The following is a 19,946-nucleotide window of genomic DNA, read 5'->3' as shown; positions in this document are numbered from 1 at the left end:
GGTTTACTTGTCTCGAGAGAAGAGACAATCCTATCCTCATCGCTTCAAAGCTGGTGCCCTCAATGCTCTTGTGAGTAGCATTTACTTTCCATCCTATGTTATTATAGTTTCAACAAAATTCTCCATGCGTTAATAATACATTCATGTTGTTCTAGCTTCGAGTTTCTGGGATAATGAGCAATGCATCCTACGCTTTAGTCTTAGATTGTGACATGTACTGCAATGATCCTACCTCAGCTAAGCAAGCAATGTGCTTTCATCTTGATCCCAAATTATCTCCCTCCCTCTCCTACGCACAGTTTCCTCAGATATTCTTCAATGTTAGTAAAAATGACATTTATGATGGCCAAGCAAGGGCAGCTTACAAGGTACAGAATTCCTTATTTATTTGTTTTCTTGGTCTTTTCTAACTGGCCTCAAGATTCCTTTTCTGTTACTTCTAAGTTTAACACGATTCAATCCTGAATCAAGATTAAAATTAATCCATGGCTTATAGACTATGTTTCAAGGCATGGATGGACTAGGAGGGACAGTTTGCGCCGGCACTGGATATTATTTGAGGAAGAAGGCTTTGTATTGCAGTCCTAATCATGAAGGTATTACATCATCTTGAGAGAAACCTTTTTGATGAATTACGAGGATGGAAAGATGACTAATTTTTGTAAATGGGACAGATGAATTTCTTCTTGAGCCAGAAAAAACCTTTGGTTTCTCTACAAAGCTGATTGATTCCGTTCAAGCGCTGATTACAAAGAAAGTGAATGACAGGGAAATTTTATCAGATTCAACAGTACACGAAGCCAAAAAGCTCGCCTCTTGCACTTATGAACTGAATACTGGATGGGGGAAAGAAGTAAGTTCTCTTTCTTTAGGTTTTGTTGAAATGCCTCATTGTGGAAGATTTGGTGTGACTCAGTTCATGTCTAGTCCAAATGGGATGTCTTATGCAAGGGGTTGCATAATTCTAAATTTGGATTGCATAAATACTCAGTTTAGTTTTAACACAGTGAAAAATGCTCTCGATTGAGCACTCAACCAGTTTTCTCAGACACAAAATCAAACTAGTGAATGGTGGCACTCATAGTTGGATCGAATATTTGCCTCTACATTCTTCCCAAAAATTTCTCTTTTTCGCCAAAGCGAACTACTAATAATTTCTAAATCTTGATATTCTCAGATTGGCTATTCGTATGAATGTTTGCTGGAGAGCACATTCACTGGTTATCTCATGCACTGCAAAGGGTGGAAATCAGTTTATCTATACCCAAACAGGCCTTGTTTCTTGGGCTGCACAACTATCGACATGAAGGATGCCTTGATTCAGCACATGAAATGGGCTTCAGGGTTGGTTCAATTCGGGCTCTCGAGGTTTAGCCCGCTCACTTATGGAATGTCGAGAATGTCGATCCTGCAAAGCATGTGCTATGCATGCTTTGCGCTCTCGCACTTTTTCTCCGTTGCTTGCTTGTTGTATGGCACAGTTCCTCAACTATGCTTCCTTGCTGGTGTTCCTTTGTACCCAAAGGTAATTACCCTTTCCATCTATTTCTATCCAGTCTCTCAACCCCTTCCCATGTTAAAAAGTTATAAATTATATGAGTAGTTTCTTAAAATATTCATGTTTTGCATCATCTATTACAAAGTGCGCCACTTTCTTTTTTTATCAGGGTATAGTTGGGTATGAAGAGTTTGTTTTCTTCTCTCTTTTTTTCTAAGAAGACTTCATTTCGTCAGGCTTTGTCCACATCCTCTCTGTTCTTGAGGAACTTGTCCATGAGTCGAGGGTGCGACATTAACACCATAATTACACAATCACTCTTATTAATTCATCTCATGTTATTTTCATCATTTATTCCAGGTGATGAACCCTTGGTTTGCAGCATTTGCAACAGTGTTCCTATCCTCTCTTGCCCAGCATTTATACGAAGTCCTCTCCAGTGGCAGCTCCATCGCGACAATGTGGAACGAAGAGCGAATTTGGATGATAAAATCAGTGACAGCCTGCCTGTTTGGATGCCTGGACGTGCTGATGAAATACATCGGTCTGGCTAGAGCAAATTTCAGGCTCGCCAACAAATCGATAAAGAAAAGCTGGAGAAATACAAGAAAGGGGAGTTCGATTTTCAGGACGCCAAGATGTTCATGATACCATTGACAATGCTGGTATTGCTGAATTTGGGACGTTTTGTTGGGGGCATTAAAGGTTTGATTAATAAAGGGATTGTTGGGGAGATGCTAGGACAGGGTTTGCTTTCTTCGTATATTCTTGTTCTCAGTCGACCAATCTTGGAGGGATTGATACCAAAAGTAGGGAAGTGATTTGTGTTTCTGTATTTGGAGATTTTAAACGAAAATGTCGATCGTCAGCCTGTTGTAACAATTCCAATGAAAAAATGCAGTATTTATATCTTCTTTAATGTGTTGTGTGGAATTGCCGAGTGTAGGCAAATTGCATTAGTGAATCAGAAAACCTCTGGTTGTCTGCTTTCCTTATTTGCAGTCTCTGGGTTGAAATTACCTCTCTCTATTATTAGAAAACAAAGTAGCAGAAACTAACTGATAACACCGTGCCTATAAAGAGAACTTGCTGCATAAAGTCATGCTATGGAATGGCACACAGTATAAAATATAACAAATTCAATTCCCATAATTTCGAAGCCAAAGGTGTCCAATCAAATACATAAATCAAATGTCATACAATCTTCAAATTCCAAAGCTCTAATATTCACATACAGAAGAAATACCATCTAGGTTGTTATCAGAGGTAGAAAGTTACGGATTTTACTATGTTACATCCGGTGATACACATTGAATCTTCTGTAGTATTGCTGCCAAAGTCGATGTGTATCACCTAGTGTAGCACAAAAAATCCGAATGTTGAGAATCTTAACCACCACCATGTCCTCAACGCCCATGATATAAAATCAAGAATTAAACGATGCGCCAACCCTTGATTGCCACTCCATGCAGTCTTCAAAATCAAAACTACTAGCACAATCCAGCAACGCATTTTGTTGCTGCTCGTACCGACACATATAATTTAAACCGAAGAGTAACTCGCAGATAGCTGCTTCTGTCTTCTCACGATCAGCAAAATACAATGTCTGTAGCAAAAGAACATTAGTCCTTGTGACAATTTGATGTTGTTCGAAATTGCGCTCACTCTGCCACCTGATCATGCTATGTGCCAGCGGGGCAAGCCATTTAAGCATTGCATCAAGCCTGTCCCTCCAATCATGTGCCAGAGGTGCATCATAAATAGCCAAATGTTTAACATAAGACTTCAATTTAGTCTTCAAGTTTTTTCTTAGGCTCGTTGGTAGCATCTTATATAAATCATCTCTAGCTTCTTCACCAACCAAATGTGGGTAGCGAAGCAGTTTCTCTATGACAATTATAACATTGGCATAATGCAAAGCTAAAGCAGAGCCTCCAACGGTGCTAGGAGGGGCATACACCAGTAACTTACTCCTCAGCCCAAACCTGTTACTATTGACCGAATTGCCTTTGAACTTCCTCCGGTCTCTGCAGGAAGGACCGCCATTGATGCGGTGAACAAAGCATCCTGAAAAATTGGGATGCTCGCTTGCCACACCACTTGCACTAAAACAACCTGAAATTTGGCTACTTTTATCGCCATAAATGGCAGCATCATCATCATCCACTTTAGATGCGGAACTGCTCAAACTTAAGCATTCCATGAACATCCTCCCTGGACTCATACCACATGGAAGGTTGAAATCTTCATGACTGAATAAACCTCGTTCACCTTTCTGCGATCCCAAATTTGGTCTAAAGCTTGCAGGCCTCCGCTCCAACCTCTCTTCTACAATAGACCTCGCAAGATTATAACAATTACACTTGGTTGAAGTGGACTTTATCAAACTAGCATCTCCTTGAACTTCCCTAAGTACATCCAAGTGACTGGATCTCCGCCCAGAATCTTTTGTGACAGGTCCCAAAGTCCAGCTTAAACCAACTTGTGATCTGAAAACCAACAGATTAGAAGCATCACTCTTCGGAAGGCCGTCGCCAAAGACAATACGAATCCGTGCACAAACTGTACAAACGGTCCTTGCTAACAGCTCCACAACCTTGTCATACGTCCGATTCCACAGCGAAACATCCTTCAAATGCTTCACGTCTTGTTTCTGCCAAGTCAACTTCTGTTCAAAAGCTTTCCTACTCTCCTCATGCTGGTTCTGCTCAAACTTCTTTGCGGCGACCTCCAGCTCATTCATAACCTCCATTTCACTATACAAACTCACAGTAGAATTGACATACCGCTCCATTTTCCTCACCATACTCTCCATATCTTTAACCAAAAACCCCAACTCCTTGATGTCAATCACCCCAGAACTAATATCCCCATACACATGCTCAAATCCCTGCAATGCTGGGATTGTGCATTTCATCCCTAACCTGGACACGACGCTAGCAACTCTATTCAAATCATCATGTTTCTCCAGAAGCGCCAGTTCAAGAAGCATCTTTTCATCACTAGACACAAGTGTTTTAATGCCCTCAGACTTTAAGATCTCATTCTTGAGCTTAGAAATCTCATTTTCAGTCAAAGATTTGTGCAAATGTATAATCTTGGACATGACATTAGCAACTTCAAAAGAAAGTATTCCTATAATTTGTCTCTGTGGCGGCCCTTGTTTTTTGTTCGATGATTTAGCTAAATTTTCAATATATAAAGCATGCTTCAAATTACTACTCACCTGATTACCAATTTTTAATATCCAAGGTTCCGATACCATTTCCACTTCCTTTCGAGAAATAGATCCAAAATTATCACCTCCCATTTCAGATCTGGCAGCTAGTTTTCCACTGGCATTTAGCATTGAACAAAGGCAATCTCCCGAAAAGCAACCTTCAAACTCCTATAATAAAAAAATCGAACAGTTAGGGCCAAAGATGGTTTCTTTATCTGGTATAACCATCAAATTGCCAATGAGACAGCAAAAACTCAACAGAAACCAAAAGGGTTGTGAGACTGCGTCAAGAAAACAGAAGAAAATAAGGCCAAGAAGCGGAAACAGTGCTCCAATTTACTCTAAAACATAACACAAAAAACAAAAGAAAGAAACAGCGCTCCAACTCTGTGAAACTGAAATTACATTGCAGTTTCAGGAGGCGTGGTTAAAGGAATGCAGTTTTTGTGGAGCTTTGCAATTGATTAGCGAAGAGAGGAGTGAAGGAACTGAAGGAGGATGGAGGGAAATGAAATAGAATGAATTTGCTTGGTAAAGAAAGGGACCAAGTTCTGTGTCGTGTGTGTTTTCGAGGAGATTTGGAGTGAATGATATTTCAAAACGAAAAGCAACCTTTCTCAACTACTCTGTGTTTGACTTTGTTGGGGTTAATTATTCTTTTAAACTATTTAACCATATTTTTAATTGTAGTTTATGCTTGATCATGTTCCTGTTTTTTTTCAAACTTGGCTTGAGAAAATAAATATTTTAAAATACACAATTGGTTTATTTTTAGAAAAAACCAACTGTATAAATTTTTTTCGCGTATTTATTTTTGGATACGGTGTTATTTTAAAATATACTAATCACTCTGTACATGCGATGCGTGTGTGTATAGTCTTTTATCATTATCGATGAACTACTAAAATGAAATTTGACAAATTATTGAGGATTAAATTGATATTTGAATGTTGAAATAAAAAAATAAAACTAAAAATGTGGGTTGAAAATTTTTTAAAACAAAAACAAACAAAAAATAAAAAACAAAAATATAATATTAGTATCGTATAAAGGTAAAGTTGGAAGAAAATATTGATGTCCTTCTTATAAAGCTACTATCATGTCTTCAGTTTTAATAAAATAAATTAGATTAGCGTTGTTATAGTATAAAATTATATGGTATTGCTGGGAAAATTTTGAATTAGAAGGCATTCACATGTTAAACATGATTAAACTTATCAAAATAATATATTTATTAGGTGAGAGTCACATCAATGTGAACCCAAAACTGGACAACATACCAAAATTGTTTAACACAGGGAAATATCACAAAACAAAAATTATATAGTTTTACTTGTAATTATTTTTTTTAATTTCCCATTACGTTTTACTCAGGTTTTTCATATTGAGTTATTATTGAATTAAATTATAGTTTTATTTAAAGAAAAACTCATTGTTCTTGTATTTTTTCTGATATTGCTAAAAAAATGTGGTACTTGTCTCCGAGGAGTTAAAGACTGATTTGGAAATGGACGACGGAGAAGTAAAAACGTGACATTAATGGTTCGTTCATCCCAAGATCGATAAGAAGAAAAAAAATTAATCAATAAATCATTTTAATTTTTGGGTGATATTTTTTCGCTATCCCGTGTTGTATTAATTTTGACCAATACAACCAACTTTTATTTACTTATTTATTTTTTGAGAGAACACACTTAAAATTTGGCCTTTTTTTTCTTTTAGTTTTCGAATTTATCACTTGGGAATTTTCAGATTATGGTGAAAGGAGTCTAAACATCCCAAAAAAGCCAGCATTAATTAGCCAGTGTGTTTGGTGGATAGGACAAACTAAATTTGTAGACTATAATGATGGGTTTGGTTGAAAGTTCCAATTTTTGCCACAAAAATGTCATAAATATGCTCATTTTTCAAGTTACCGAAAAAATAATAAAATCTACTCATTTACATACTAATATTATAGGAAACTGTTTTTTAAAAAATGACAATAATAATTACAAAACACACCAAATTCTATGAAATCTTCATTCACATCCGACATGGTGATAAAATAACAACATATATTTTCTTGCTAGAACTAGAATAAACTTATTCGTATGTTTTTAGTGTAGTTATACATTATGTGTCTTTTACATTAATTTTTTTTAAAAAAAAATATTGGCACATAATCCCCCAAAGTATTTTGAATGGAAAAATATATCCAAATTCCATTTGTAGGGCTGACAAATGCGACTTTTTCCAATTAAAAGTAGTCGTAATACGTTTTCGACAAATTTAGAAAGTCAATGCACGTAAAAAGTGTAGCAGCACCATATTCACAGAGTCAGGATGAACCAACCTTTCAGGTCCATTTCCATTAATAAATTTTATCGGAAACAATTGTGTTGTGCTCCACGATTTCAAATTACATAGTTTGTTCTGATAAACAAAATTCAAGCAAATAGAAATTCATTCTAAATGATTTTAATAATAATTAAACACAAGTAAACAACTCTTCTAAAAACAAATATGTATTAATTATTTAGTATTATTTGATCAAACTTAAAAAAATAACAACACTCCAAAATTTTGGAGTTCATGTTATCATTTTATTTATACGTATTGTGATCTTTATTTATTGCGTGTGTACCTTTGACTCGTATTTACCGTATTTTTTTAAGTAGTATTTATTCTAATTGAGAAAATTATATAACATTTTTACAGTGAATTGCAAACTTGGTTAGAGTATGAGTGGAGTTGTTAAAATCGGGAGTAATATATAGTTGGAGTTGGTATTTTTGGTTTAGGTGAAAGAGAAGTGGTTGTGGACATGGCAAATAAATTGAAGGGGGATTTGTATGTCCGAAGACAATTAACAAATGACAAAAAACACGAACGACTTGTCACCTAAACTACGTTTCAACAGTTCCATAGACTTTAAATATTATAAGATTGTGATAAAATCAGCTTACTTTTATTTTACTTTTTTTTTAAGGAAAAGTCATCGCAGTCAACTATACATGATTAACTATCGAATTATTATATAAAAACTCTTGTAATACATTCTTACGGATCATTTTTGTTAGATAAATCTCCGATAAGACCGGATTATATGGTCAAAACTAAAATTATGATATTTAAGTCAATGATTCGTTGGTAAAATCAAAACATCGCTGGTCGTGATTTTCTAATTAGCGTTTGTTTTGCTCATGGAGAAATGAATAATTTGCAGCGTATGGAGAACGCGGGAATACCTTGTGTGATCGGACTTTTAATCAGCTTATAGTCCACAGTGACCCAAATCAATGATTCGGGAAAAATAAGCCCGATTATATGCCTATATCAATCAATATTATTCAAATAATAATTTAGTTCCTTATTACATGTTTTTAGAATGAATTTCGAGATTAGTTATTCAAAAGTGCAATGTATTTTCACATTTTCAAATTTTAAGATATTAGTCACGCCAGATTGCCTACATGAACTTAACTTATGGAGGGGATATTTCTTTACATATTATTCGGAGAAATGGTATTTTGGTCTTTTAAGTTAGACCGATTTCTGTTTTGTATGTTTTAAAACTTAATAACGGTCATGTAACTTTTATTTTTTGTCATTTTCATCTCATTGTACCTAAATGTCCAATTTCACTGAAAATTGTTGGTTACATATTGGAATCAGAGGTGTTAAAGATTGAGATTTGAACATACTTAACCCCAAAAGCTAGATCAAGAAGGATGATTGTCAAACTCCATGTATGCAACTCTCGTGAATTTTATCCAACCGATGTGAAACGATTAACATACCCTCTTTATGAACAAAAATGAACATATGAAGTGTGAGGTTTACAAGAGAACAACTAGTGATCCAATTATAGGCAATTCAACACATAATGATGAAATATGAGATCTGATAATATGTTAAGATTGGGTTTTAACATAATTCAACCTCAAAAATTAGCAGAAGAATTGTCTAAATCTATATATACGAATCTGAATGATTTTATCTAACAAATATGACATAAAACATAGAATGATATGACATTAAAGTTGGGGATTTTTGAGTTGGCAATGAATTCTTTTTTCCATGTCATTTAATTACATTATATCAATTTAAAAACAATGAAAGGAAAAAAGGTGAACCATTTTATAGAAATGGGAGCAAACGAGTCCCTCGAAATCCACTACACAAAGAAGAACCATTGCCAAAAGAAATCGCTGAAAGTGACGTACAAGAAAATATAGCAGCATAGCAAGGAGGAGGGAGAAAAAATAAGGTTATAGCTTTGACGTAAAAGAATTGATGACAAACATATGGTTGTAAATGAATCGAGTTGCTGACAAGTATTTTAAAGTTCGGATTAATAAAAAATTTGTTCGAGTTCATTTGTTAATATTATCTAGCGAGCTTGATTACGCGCGAGACAATTTTATCGAGCTAAACTCATGTTCCAAATATTTGGATGTTCGCGATATCGAGCTCGGCTCGTTTACGTGGCTTGTTATCTCAAGCTCAACTCATTCACTATTCACGAACATCTTTGTTTATATGGCTTGTGAGCTCTAAATAGCACGCAAGTCGCTTACTTTGTTTGCATCCCTAATAATAAATAAATAAAATATGATTCAAATCTTATAATGACGTTGCCACATTGACATATCTAAAAAAATAAATTAAATAATCATATATAGTCAAGATAATTCTTAGAATAATAAAATAATCGTATATGTTTATTTGGCTTATGATTAATCAATAAATTAAAATCGAATCTTAATATATCATAAATTATTTGAAATTGATAAATTTGTTACAAGTAATAATAGTGTGTTTATTTCATTGATGATAATACTTCACGCANTAGTACATAATGCATCACCAAATATAGGAATTTAAGCAATTGCAAAGAGAATCAATGAAAATATCCAATAATATTACCTCAATTCATTGCAAAGTAAACAGCTAACACAAAGAAAACAATTCACAAAATTTACATCTTTTATTTAAATCATGTCTATATTAACACTTTTTCAAATTTCTTTGATTATCCTAAAATTTTTTGTGCTCATATCGATTGTTTAATAGCTCATAATATAACTTATATTTAAGTTAAATTACCACATTTATAAATTTATTGGCGTCAACATCATTAAAAGAAACACCCTTACAACTAATACCAAGATACGGATACTCTATTTTCGAATTTATAATAACTTATTTATGAAATAGATCTTTCATTATATTTAAGATAAAACAATACATTATATTCAATTTACCAAATGTTATTAAACTTCTCCTATTTGAACACCAAGTCAGTCTTTTTTCTAACCATTTTAAATTTTATCAATTCGTATTTTTCATATTTTTCACTTTGTTAAACACAAAGTAAATTTATAATAATAATTGTTTCAATACGAATATAAAAGAACATAAAAAAATATTATACTCACAAGTACAAACACATAATTATAACTTTAAAAAAATATAAATACTCATATAGTATACTATACACCTGGGTAGGACAACTTATAAATACCAAGATTTATACTTGTTCGATGCTCAAACACGTAGATCAAATCAGACCCAGTTAATGACAATGGCGAGATATCACCACACAACTTTTACATTACACGGAGTACAAACACAAATTACACAAGCCGACACGTCTATTATTCATAAACGACCAAGAAAATATGGACCTGATATATTTCACCGATTACGTATACAGAATAAAAATCATACACGTACATGGAGGATAAAAAATATATATAACTACCAAGAAATACCAATCCAATGAAGAAAATAACAAACACTGATTCTACCCATCCGAGTATCATGTACAGAGGATGTCATTTGGAGACCATAACTCTTTCAGCGCCACAATCAAGGGTGACTTATGGAATTCAATCAATCAAGTCTCTTCTTCTGAAAGCCATTCAAGAGTGCATATATACGAGAATAAAAAAACCTTCATATGAGGAATGTAGATCCACCAGGAACTCTCCATATAGCATCACGCTATGTACAAATCACTGGAAATTCCAGGTATATTAACACAAGCCTGGAAGAAGTATAGGAAAGAAATCTGGAAGCAAAATCTAAATCCAAGCAAGAGAACCTCGGTCATTAGCAACTTGAGGACGGCCTCCAGTGGGTGTAGGTGGTCTGTTAGCATTGAGTACCTACGTCCACAAACAGACACCATATCATTATCGGCATATAACAGCTTGTTTAGTCAAACAAAAGACGAGATTCAGAAACAAGAAGTATGAGATAACTGAAGCACCTGCATCCACGTGTCTTCTATATGGCGTTCGGGAGAAGTCTCTGGAGATGAAATTGCAGGGGGTAGTGGGTGAATTAGTTTTGGAACAACAATTAAATCTCTGCCCAATGCCAAGATAGCACCAGCGTTATTTGCAGTACCTGAAGAAATAAACCAAAAAATAAACAAGTCAAACTTTAGAGGATAAAATCGATGTACGAGCGAATAAACATCCTATCATCATGTAAATCCATCAAAGCCTTTCAATGCATTCCCAAGAATGTTGGTTTCTTGCAAATAGCTTGGTTTCCGGTTCGTATACCTAAGAGCTAAAACCCACAATACTTGGATTGAAAAACAATTAAATAAATGCTCCACAAAAAAGAAAACAAGTACATAAACAGAAAAACACCATCTAAACCTTAGTTTTCATAAAAAAAAAACCAACATATACAGTAATAAACTACGAATACTAAATGACAAACTAATAAAATTGTAAATAAACAGCGAACCTGTATGAAGTGCGAGTGGTTGAGCTGGCCATAATCTTTATTTGTTGATTCTTCTTAAAGATGGCAAATTTATTTCTATATAGGAAAATTGAAATAAATCTATAGAGCAAAGGAACAACAACCTGTTTTAGCGAGGTAATATACTAATATACCAGTTAGTAAGCTCGTAAAATAATTTATAACCATAATCCGTAGACTGGAAAGAGTCTAAATTAACAATTTGCTTATTTATTCCAACTTCATCTCTTTTTTGATGATAGATATTTCAAGCCATACGTCCTATAGCTAANGCTTCAAATTACTACTCACCTGATTACCAATTTTTAATATCCAAGGTTCCGATACCATTTCCACTTCCTTTCGAGAAATAGATCCAAAATTATCACCTCCCATTTCAGATCTGGCAGCTAGTTTTCCACTGGCATTTAGCATTGAACAAAGGCAATCTCCCGAAAAGCAACCTTCAAACTCCTATAATAAAAAAATCGAACAGTTAGGGCCAAAGATGGTTTCTTTATCTGGTATAACCATCAAATTGCCAATGAGACAGCAAAAACTCAACAGAAACCAAAAGGGTTGTGAGACTGCGTCAAGAAAACAGAAGAAAATAAGGCCAAGAAGCGGAAACAGTGCTCCAATTTACTCTAAAACATAACACAAAAAACAAAAGAAAGAAACAGCGCTCCAACTCTGTGAAACTGAAATTACATTGCAGTTTCAGGAGGCGTGGTTAAAGGAATGCAGTTTTTGTGGAGCTTTGCAATTGATTAGCGAAGAGAGGAGTGAAGGAACTGAAGGAGGATGGAGGGAAATGAAATAGAATGAATTTGCTTGGTAAAGAAAGGGACCAAGTTCTGTGTCGTGTGTGTTTTCGAGGAGATTTGGAGTGAATGATATTTCAAAACGAAAAGCAACCTTTCTCAACTACTCTGTGTTTGACTTTGTTGGGGTTAATTATTCTTTTAAACTATTTAACCATATTTTTAATTGTAGTTTATGCTTGATCATGTTCCTGTTTTTTTTCAAACTTGGCTTGAGAAAATAAATATTTTAAAATACACAATTGGTTTATTTTTAGAAAAAACCAACTGTATAAATTTTTTTCGCGTATTTATTTTTGGATACGGTGTTATTTTAAAATATACTAATCACTCTGTACATGCGATGCGTGTGTGTATAGTCTTTTATCATTATCGATGAACTACTAAAATGAAATTTGACAAATTATTGAGGATTAAATTGATATTTGAATGTTGAAATAAAAAAATAAAACTAAAAATGTGGGTTGAAAATTTTTTAAAACAAAAACAAAAACAAAAAATAAAAAACAAAAATATAATATTAGTATCATATAAAGGTAAAGTTGGAAGAAAATATTGATGTCCTTCTTATAAGGTTACTATCATGTCTTCAGTTTTAATAAAATAAATTAGATTAGCGTTGTTATAGTATAAAATTATATGGTATTGCTGGGAAAATTTTGAATTAGAAGGCATTCACATGTTAAACATGATTAAACTTATCAAAATAATATATTTATTAGGTGAGAGTCACATCAATGTGAACCCAAAACTGGACAACATACCAAAATTGTTTAACACAGGGAAATATCACAAAACAAAAATTATATAGTTTTACTTGTAATTATTTTTTTTAATTTCCCATTACGTTTTACTCAGGTTTTTCATATTGAGTTATTATTGAATTAAATTATAGTTTTATTTAAAGAAAAACTCATTGTTCTTGTATTTTTTCTGATATTGCTAAAAAAATGTGGTACTTGTCTCCGAGGAGTTAAAGACTGATTTGGAAATGGACGACGGAGAAGTAAAAACGTGACATTAATGGTTCGTTCATCCCAAGATCGATAAGAAGAAAAAAAATTAATCAATAAATCATTTTAATTTTTGGGTGATATTTTTTCGCTATCCCGTGTTGTATTAATTTTGACCAATACAACCAACTTTTATTTACTTATTTATTTTTTGAGAGAACACACTTAAAATTTGGCCTTTTTTTTCTTTTAGTTTTCGAATTTATCACTTGGGAATTTTCAGATTATGGTGAAAGGAGTCTAAACATCCCAAAAAAGCCAGCATTAATTAGCCAGTGTGTTTGGTGGATAGGACAAACTAAATTTGTAGACTATAATGATGGGTTTGGTTGAAAGTTCCAATTTTTGCCACAAAAATGTCATAAATATGCTCATTTTTCAAGTTACCGAAAAAATAATAAAATCTACTCATTTACATACTAATATTATAGGAAACTGTTTTTTAAAAAATGACAATAATAATTACAAAACACACCAAATTCTATGAAATCTTCATTCACATCCGACATGGTGATAAAATAACAACATATATTTTCTTGCTAGAACTAGAATAAACTTATTCGTATGTTTTTAGTGTAGTTATACATTATGTGTCTTTTACATTAATTTTTTTTAAAAAAAAATATTGGCACATAATCCCCCAAAGTATTTTGAATGGAAAAATATATCCAAATTCCATTTGTAGGGCTGACAAATGCGACTTTTTCCAATTAAAAGTAGTCGTAATACGTTTTCGACAAATTTAGAAAGTCAATGCACGTAAAAAGTGTAGCAGCACCATATTCACAGAGTCAGGATGAACCAACCTTTCAGGTCCATTTCCATTAATAAATTTTATCGGAAACAATTGTGTTGTGCTCCACGATTTCAAATTACATAGTTTGTTCTGATAAACAAAATTCAAGCAAATAGAAATTCATTCTAAATGATTTTAATAATAATTAAACACAAGTAAACAACTCTTCTAAAAACAAATATGTATTAATTATTTAGTATTATTTGATCAAACTTAAAAAAATAACAACACTCCAAAATTTTGGAGTTCATGTTATCATTTTATTTATACGTATTGTGATCTTTATTTATTGCGTGTGTACCTTTGACTCGTATTTACCGTATTTTTTTAAGTAGTATTTATTCTAATTGAGAAAATTATATAACATTTTTACAGTGAATTGCAAACTTGGTTAGAGTATGAGTGGAGTTGTTAAAATCGGGAGTAATATATAGTTGGAGTTGGTATTTTTGGTTTAGGTGAAAGAGAAGTGGTTGTGGACATGGCAAATAAATTGAAGGGGGATTTGTATGTCCGAAGACAATTAACAAATGACAAAAAACACGAACGACTTGTCACCTAAACTACGTTTCAACAGTTCCATAGACTTTAAATATTATAAGATTGTGATAAAATCAGCTTACTTTTATTTTACTTTTTTTTTAAGGAAAAGTCATCGCAGTCAACTATACATGATTAACTATCGAATTATTATATAAAAACTCTTGTAATACATTCTTACGGATCATTTTTGTTAGATAAATCTCCGATAAGACCGGATTATATGGTCAAAACTAAAATTATGATATTTAAGTCAATGATTCGTTGGTAAAATCAAAACATCGCTGGTCGTGATTTTCTAATTAGCGTTTGTTTTGCTCATGGAGAAATGAATAATTTGCAGCGTATGGAGAACGCGGGAATACCTTGTGTGATCGGACTTTTAATCAGCTTATAGTCCACAGTGACCCAAATCAATGATTCGGGAAAAATAAGCCCGATTATATGCCTATATCAATCAATATTATTCAAATAATAATTTAGTTCCTTATTACATGTTTTTAGAATGAATTTCGAGATTAGTTATTCAAAAGTGCAATGTATTTTCACATTTTCAAATTTTAAGATATTAGTCACGCCAGATTGCCTACATGAACTTAACTTATGGAGGGGATATTTCTTTACATATTATTCGGAGAAATGGTATTTTGGTCTTTTAAGTTAGACCGATTTCTGTTTTGTATGTTTTAAAACTTAATAACGGTCATGTAACTTTTATTTTTTGTCATTTTCATCTCATTGTACCTAAATGTCCAATTTCACTGAAAATTGTTGGTTACATATTGGAATCAGAGGTGTTAAAGATTGAGATTTGAACATACTTAACCCCAAAAGCTAGATCAAGAAGGATGATTGTCAAACTCCATGTATGCAACTCTCGTGAATTTTATCCAACCGATGTGAAACGATTAACATACCCTCTTTATGAACAAAAATGAACATATGAAGTGTGAGGTTTACAAGAGAACAACTAGTGATCCAATTATAGGCAATTCAACACATAATGATGAAATATGAGATCTGATAATATGTTAAGATTGGGTTTTAACATAATTCAACCTCAAAAATTAGCAGAAGAATTGTCTAAATCTATATATACGAATCTGAATGATTTTATCTAACAAATATGACATAAAACATAGAATGATATGACATTAAAGTTGGGGATTTTTGAGTTGGCAATGAATTCTTTTTTCCATGTCATTTAATTACATTATATCAATTTAAAAACAATGAAAGGAAAAAAGGTGAACCATTTTATAGAAATGGGAGCAAACGAGTCCCTCGAAATCCACTACACAAAGAAGAACCATTGCCAAAAGAAATCGCTGAAAGTGACGTACAAGAAAATATAGCAGCATAGCAAGGAGGAGGGAGAAAAAATAAGGTTATAGCTTTGACGTAAAAGAATTGATGACAAACATATGGTTGTAAATGAATCGAGTTGCTGACAAGTATTTTAAAGTTCGGATTAATAAAAAATTTGTTCGAGTTCATTTGTTAATATTATCTAGCGAGCTTGATTACGCGCGAGACAATTTTATCGAGCTAAACTCATGTTCCAAATATTTGGATGTTCGCGATATCGAGCTCGGCTCGTTTACGTGGCTTGTTATCTCAAGCTCAACTCATTCACTATTCACGAACATCTTTGTTTATATGGCTTGTGAGCTCTAAATAGCACGCAAGTCGCTTACTTTGTTTGCATCCCTAATAATAAATAAATAAAATATGATTCAAATCTTATAATGACGTTGCCACATTGACATATCTAAAAAAATAAATTAAATAATCATATATAGTCAAGATAATTCTTAGAATAATAAAATAATCGTATATGTTTATTTGGCTTATGATTAATCAATAAATTAAAATCGAATCTTAATATATCATAAATTATTTGAAATTGATAAATTTGTTACAAGTAATAATAGTGTGTTTATTTCATTGATGATAATACTTCACGCACTATCAAATGATCAAAATTCAACCATGGAGTTATTAATTCGTTAACACATAAATCATTAATACCAGTAAAAGATACACACATGTTGCATGTGTTATTGTTATTTTTAATTTGTTCAAATAATACTAGACAATTAACAAAAAATTATTTTCAATTTAGAATAGTTGTTCGATTTAAAATTGAAATTTTGTTTAATTTTTTTCTATGTAAAATATGAAATGACTTTAGGAGAATTTTAGTAGAGCAATAAAAATAATGATGAAATTAAATATTTTGATGTATTATAAGATAGTTATTTAAAATTTTCATATTTAATAATATAGTAAAGATTTTTTCAAGCGTCACAAAGTTTGACTCGACATAACCATCTTCCATAAAAACACTCAACCTTTCCTTTGAAAAAAGTGATAATAAACCACCGAGTTTTGCCACGTTGCTATTCAATGTGCAGCCCCACCATTTTAAATTTTTATTAAATTCTCTCATTCTGATATTATGAAAACATCCAAACAGGTGTATCGTAAGCATCTCCTTGTCCGAAAGACGACTATTATCACTTACTTTATCACTAATTGCCCACACCTCAACTTCTGTCGGGCTTATCTTCCAAGTCTAAGCAATGAAAATCATCTCATATGATCCACATACGAGTGAGATACGTTACAAATTTTAAAGATCGAATTAGTTCTAATCAAATTCGAACTCGATTTGAAGTTCGAAAATTTTAAAAAATTTGTTTTATGCTAAATCATCAATTTGAAGTAAAATAAATAGATTTTTTTTTATCAGTCATGATATTTTTTCATTTTACACAATTTTGCATATATATATATATATATATACATATCGCAATTATTTGTAAATTTATAACCTTAAGTAATAATATTGAAACTAATCCTTAGATTAGTTTTAAAAAACATTAATTCGTTCCAACGCATTCAAATATATTCTAGAAATGAATTAACTTTCTATGTAAAAAACAAGGATGGAAATCGAATTTTATTTGGTTTTATGTTTTCATGTCGACACCGTCTTAAATCAAAACCAGGCTAAATACAAAACAATTCTGTTTGTAAAACTAAAAATCCACCATTTACATCTCACGAAATCTATAAATTCACATTATCGACCAAAAAATAAGCTAGTAAAACGATATTGTCATCTATCTAAATTCCCGGTAAAAATGGAACCGGCTCACAACCGGACGGCTGCGCCGGGTGCTGCCATTTCTTTATAACCACAGCCGGCTTCTCAGCCACCGTCGCCGGTGCCGACGATTGGTTTTTACGGTCAGAGAAGGACTTGATCTCATCCGTCAGATGATTCGACAGAATCAACGGCGACAAGAGTGGTATGGCCACATTCCATTCCGTCGCCGGAGCGATCTGTATAGAAGCGGGTGCACACCTCTGTAAACGGATCGATTGGCGACGCGCCGACATATTACCTTCCCTGAGATCAGCCGTGCAGATCCGATCCGGAAGAAAATTGGTGAGAAATTGTTTGAATAATTGAGAGGGATATGGGTTTGAGCTGGCGGGGAGATGGTATGGGGGATTGGAGGTTATAAATAGTGGGCACGTGGATTACACGCTTGGGCGAAATCTGTAATTTACTTTCGGTCAAAGAAAATATGTAATATTGCCTTTCTAAATAATCAAAATTTTGTCTTAAAATTTCTATTGCATTGAGATCTATGGCTGTGGTGGTCTTACGTGGCAATTTTTGGACCGACAAAGTCAAATATGTTGACTCGAGTATGAAGAAATCTTAACATAATGAACAAATTAATCTATATTAAAAATTAGGTGATAAAATCTGTGGAATTGCAAGGATTCATTAATCCAATTGCCCTTTCCAGTCAGTTGACCTTTTGTTTAGCTCAATTTATGAATTTTTTTAAAGCTCTATAAAAATATTTTCTAAAAATCTATTTATAAAATCATATGAGTTTTATTCGGAAAAACTAAAACAATCACAATATTAATCATTATTCTCTCTCTATCTTCCCATTTCTCTAATTGGTTCTTCTTTTCTTTTTTCCACCAAAGTTATTTTCTTTTTGCCTCGATATAATAAGTCGAAAGTTACTTATTTTATGTCTCTCNGACGAATTTTCTAGAGCAACAGCAATTAGCCTAAAACCCTTTCAAAAGCAGGACAAAATCCGAAAACCTGTTGCCTAAGCAAGATATTAACAAATAAAACATATGGCGCCGGTAACATATCCAAGCAAAACAGAAAGGGAAAAAATAAAAGCGAACTAACCTAGGAAAAGCTTCCGGAGGTGAGAAAGAAAGAACACCGTAAGAATAAAAGCAGACGACATACAAGGTAACCGAAATCCATATGAGCATCCACACCCCCAGAGCAAAGGCAAACAAAAACTAAAACCAAATACATCACAGTTAATCGAGGATAATAAACGAAGCAGCCGAAAAAAACCTCAAGCAAAACTTTAATTGCCCAGGCGAAGATGTGACAAAAGTGTTTTCTTTAGTAGCTTAATTAAATAGCAGAAGATCTATATAACAAGAAACGAGCAAAAGTTCTTGGTAAAGAAACAAACAAAGCTTCTACGCTGAGACAAGAAAGAAACAAGGAACGTCTACAAAGGCACACGGGATTCATATAGGTTAGAGAGGGAAAACAAACAAGAATAACAGGGTGTAAGTGGGAAAGCACACAAGCAGAACATGAGAGCCAAGAAAAACGAAGGGCGACACGCACCTGGCCGCCGCGTTCTGGAGCGAAGGAGACTGCACAACATACAGCACTTTTGAGAAGAACTGATGGCAAGCAGATGGGGGCTCGAAAATACCAAACAATGAACGCAACGAATTGAGGAGAAAGGGCAAGAAACAGATGGAATTAGAGAAGAAAAAAAGGAAGAGATGACCTTGAGAGGGAAAACAAACAAGAATAACAGGGTGTAAGTGGGAAAGCACACGAGCAGAACATGAGAGCCAAGAAAAACGAAGGGCGACACGCACCTGGCCGCCGCTTTCTGGAGCGAAGGAGACTGCACAACATACAACACTTTTGAGAAGAACTGATGGCAAGCAGATGGGGGCTCGAAAAATACCAAACAATGAACGCAACGAATTGAGGAGAAAGGGCAAGAAACAGATGGAATTAGAGAAGAAAAAAAAGGAGGAGATGACCGGCTGCTATAACCCCACACAAGCGCCAACCTCTGGACAGCACAGACTACTGACTCGTTGGAGAAAGCAACGTCAGACACGCGTTTTTTGGCTGACAGGCAACCGTACCTAAACTGGCCCATTTAAACTTATTGATGTTTTCATATAAGTAGATATATTATATACAAAATCCATAGAT

At 33.4% G+C, this 19,946-nt stretch overlaps 2 protein-coding genes and 1 pseudogene across 11 annotated transcripts; 1 reads left to right on the top strand and 2 right to left on the bottom strand.

Moving 5' to 3' along the window:
• The first annotated feature begins 4 nt into the window (after positions 1–4).
• On the top strand, positions 5–2,424 carry LOC140969440 (cellulose synthase-like protein G2; annotated as a pseudogene).
• A 223-nt stretch (positions 2,425–2,647) lies between these two features.
• Positions 2,648–5,331, bottom strand: LOC140969446 (uncharacterized). Of its 2 annotated transcripts, XM_073430806.1 has the most exons (2): positions 4,725–4,853; positions 2,648–4,500 (listed from the first exon to the last, which is right to left on the bottom strand). In XM_073430806.1, the coding sequence occupies exon 2, from the start codon at positions 4,488–4,490 to the stop codon at positions 2,925–2,927; it is 1,566 nt and encodes a 521-aa protein (XP_073286907.1). In that variant the 5' UTR covers positions 4,491–4,500; positions 4,725–4,853; the 3' UTR covers positions 2,648–2,924. The 2 variants fall into 2 exon arrangements, with proteins under 2 accessions (XP_073286907.1, XP_073286906.1); XM_073430805.1 differs by having other exon boundaries at positions 2,648–5,331.
• Positions 5,332–10,237: 4,906 nt separating this feature from the next.
• On the bottom strand, positions 10,238–19,933 carry LOC140969442 (serine/threonine-protein phosphatase BSL3-like). Of its 9 annotated transcripts, none has more exons than XM_073430797.1 (6): positions 19,598–19,933; positions 19,335–19,503; positions 18,873–18,991; positions 11,469–11,543; positions 10,978–11,117; positions 10,238–10,873 (listed from the first exon to the last, which is right to left on the bottom strand). In XM_073430797.1, exons 1-4 carry the CDS (start codon positions 19,635–19,637, stop codon positions 11,506–11,508), a joined length of 366 nt encoding a protein of 121 aa, XP_073286898.1. In that variant the 5' UTR covers positions 19,638–19,933; the 3' UTR covers positions 10,238–10,873; positions 10,978–11,117; positions 11,469–11,505. The 9 variants fall into 9 exon arrangements, 8 of the variants coding, with proteins under 8 accessions (XP_073286898.1, XP_073286899.1, XP_073286900.1 ...); XM_073430798.1 differs by having other exon boundaries at positions 11,469–11,567; positions 19,335–19,363; positions 19,598–19,788; XM_073430800.1 differs by having other exon boundaries at positions 10,239–10,873; positions 19,335–19,363; positions 19,598–19,877.
• Between the last annotated feature and the right edge of the window lie 13 nt (positions 19,934–19,946).

The sequence above is a fragment of the Primulina huaijiensis genome, unplaced genomic scaffold (genome assembly GCF_012295235.1).
Source record: "Primulina huaijiensis isolate GDHJ02 unplaced genomic scaffold, ASM1229523v2 scaffold41579, whole genome shotgun sequence".
NCBI lineage: Eukaryota > Viridiplantae > Streptophyta > Magnoliopsida > Lamiales > Gesneriaceae > Primulina > Primulina huaijiensis.
This window is presented reverse-complemented; position numbering and strand designations above follow the sequence as displayed.

Bases quoted from the DNA above. Each gene is read 5' to 3' on its own strand.
- LOC140969442 (XM_073430795.1), bottom strand. From the start codon at position 19,890: ATGGGCCAGTTTAGGTACGGTTGCCTGTCAGCCAAAAAACGCGTGTCT. The intron at 19,364-19,597 runs GTGCGTGTCGCC...TATGTTGTGCAG, and splicing joins CTCCAGAAAGCGGCGGCCAG to TCTCCTTCGCTCCAGAACGC. The intron at 18,992-19,334 runs GTGCGTGTCGCC...ATTTGGTTTTAG, and splicing joins CTCCAGAACGCGGCGGCCAG to TTTTTGTTTGCCTTTGCTCT.
- LOC140969446 (XM_073430805.1), bottom strand. From the start codon at position 4,847: ATGCTAAATGCCAGTGGAAAACTAGCTGCCAGATCTGAAATGGGAGGT.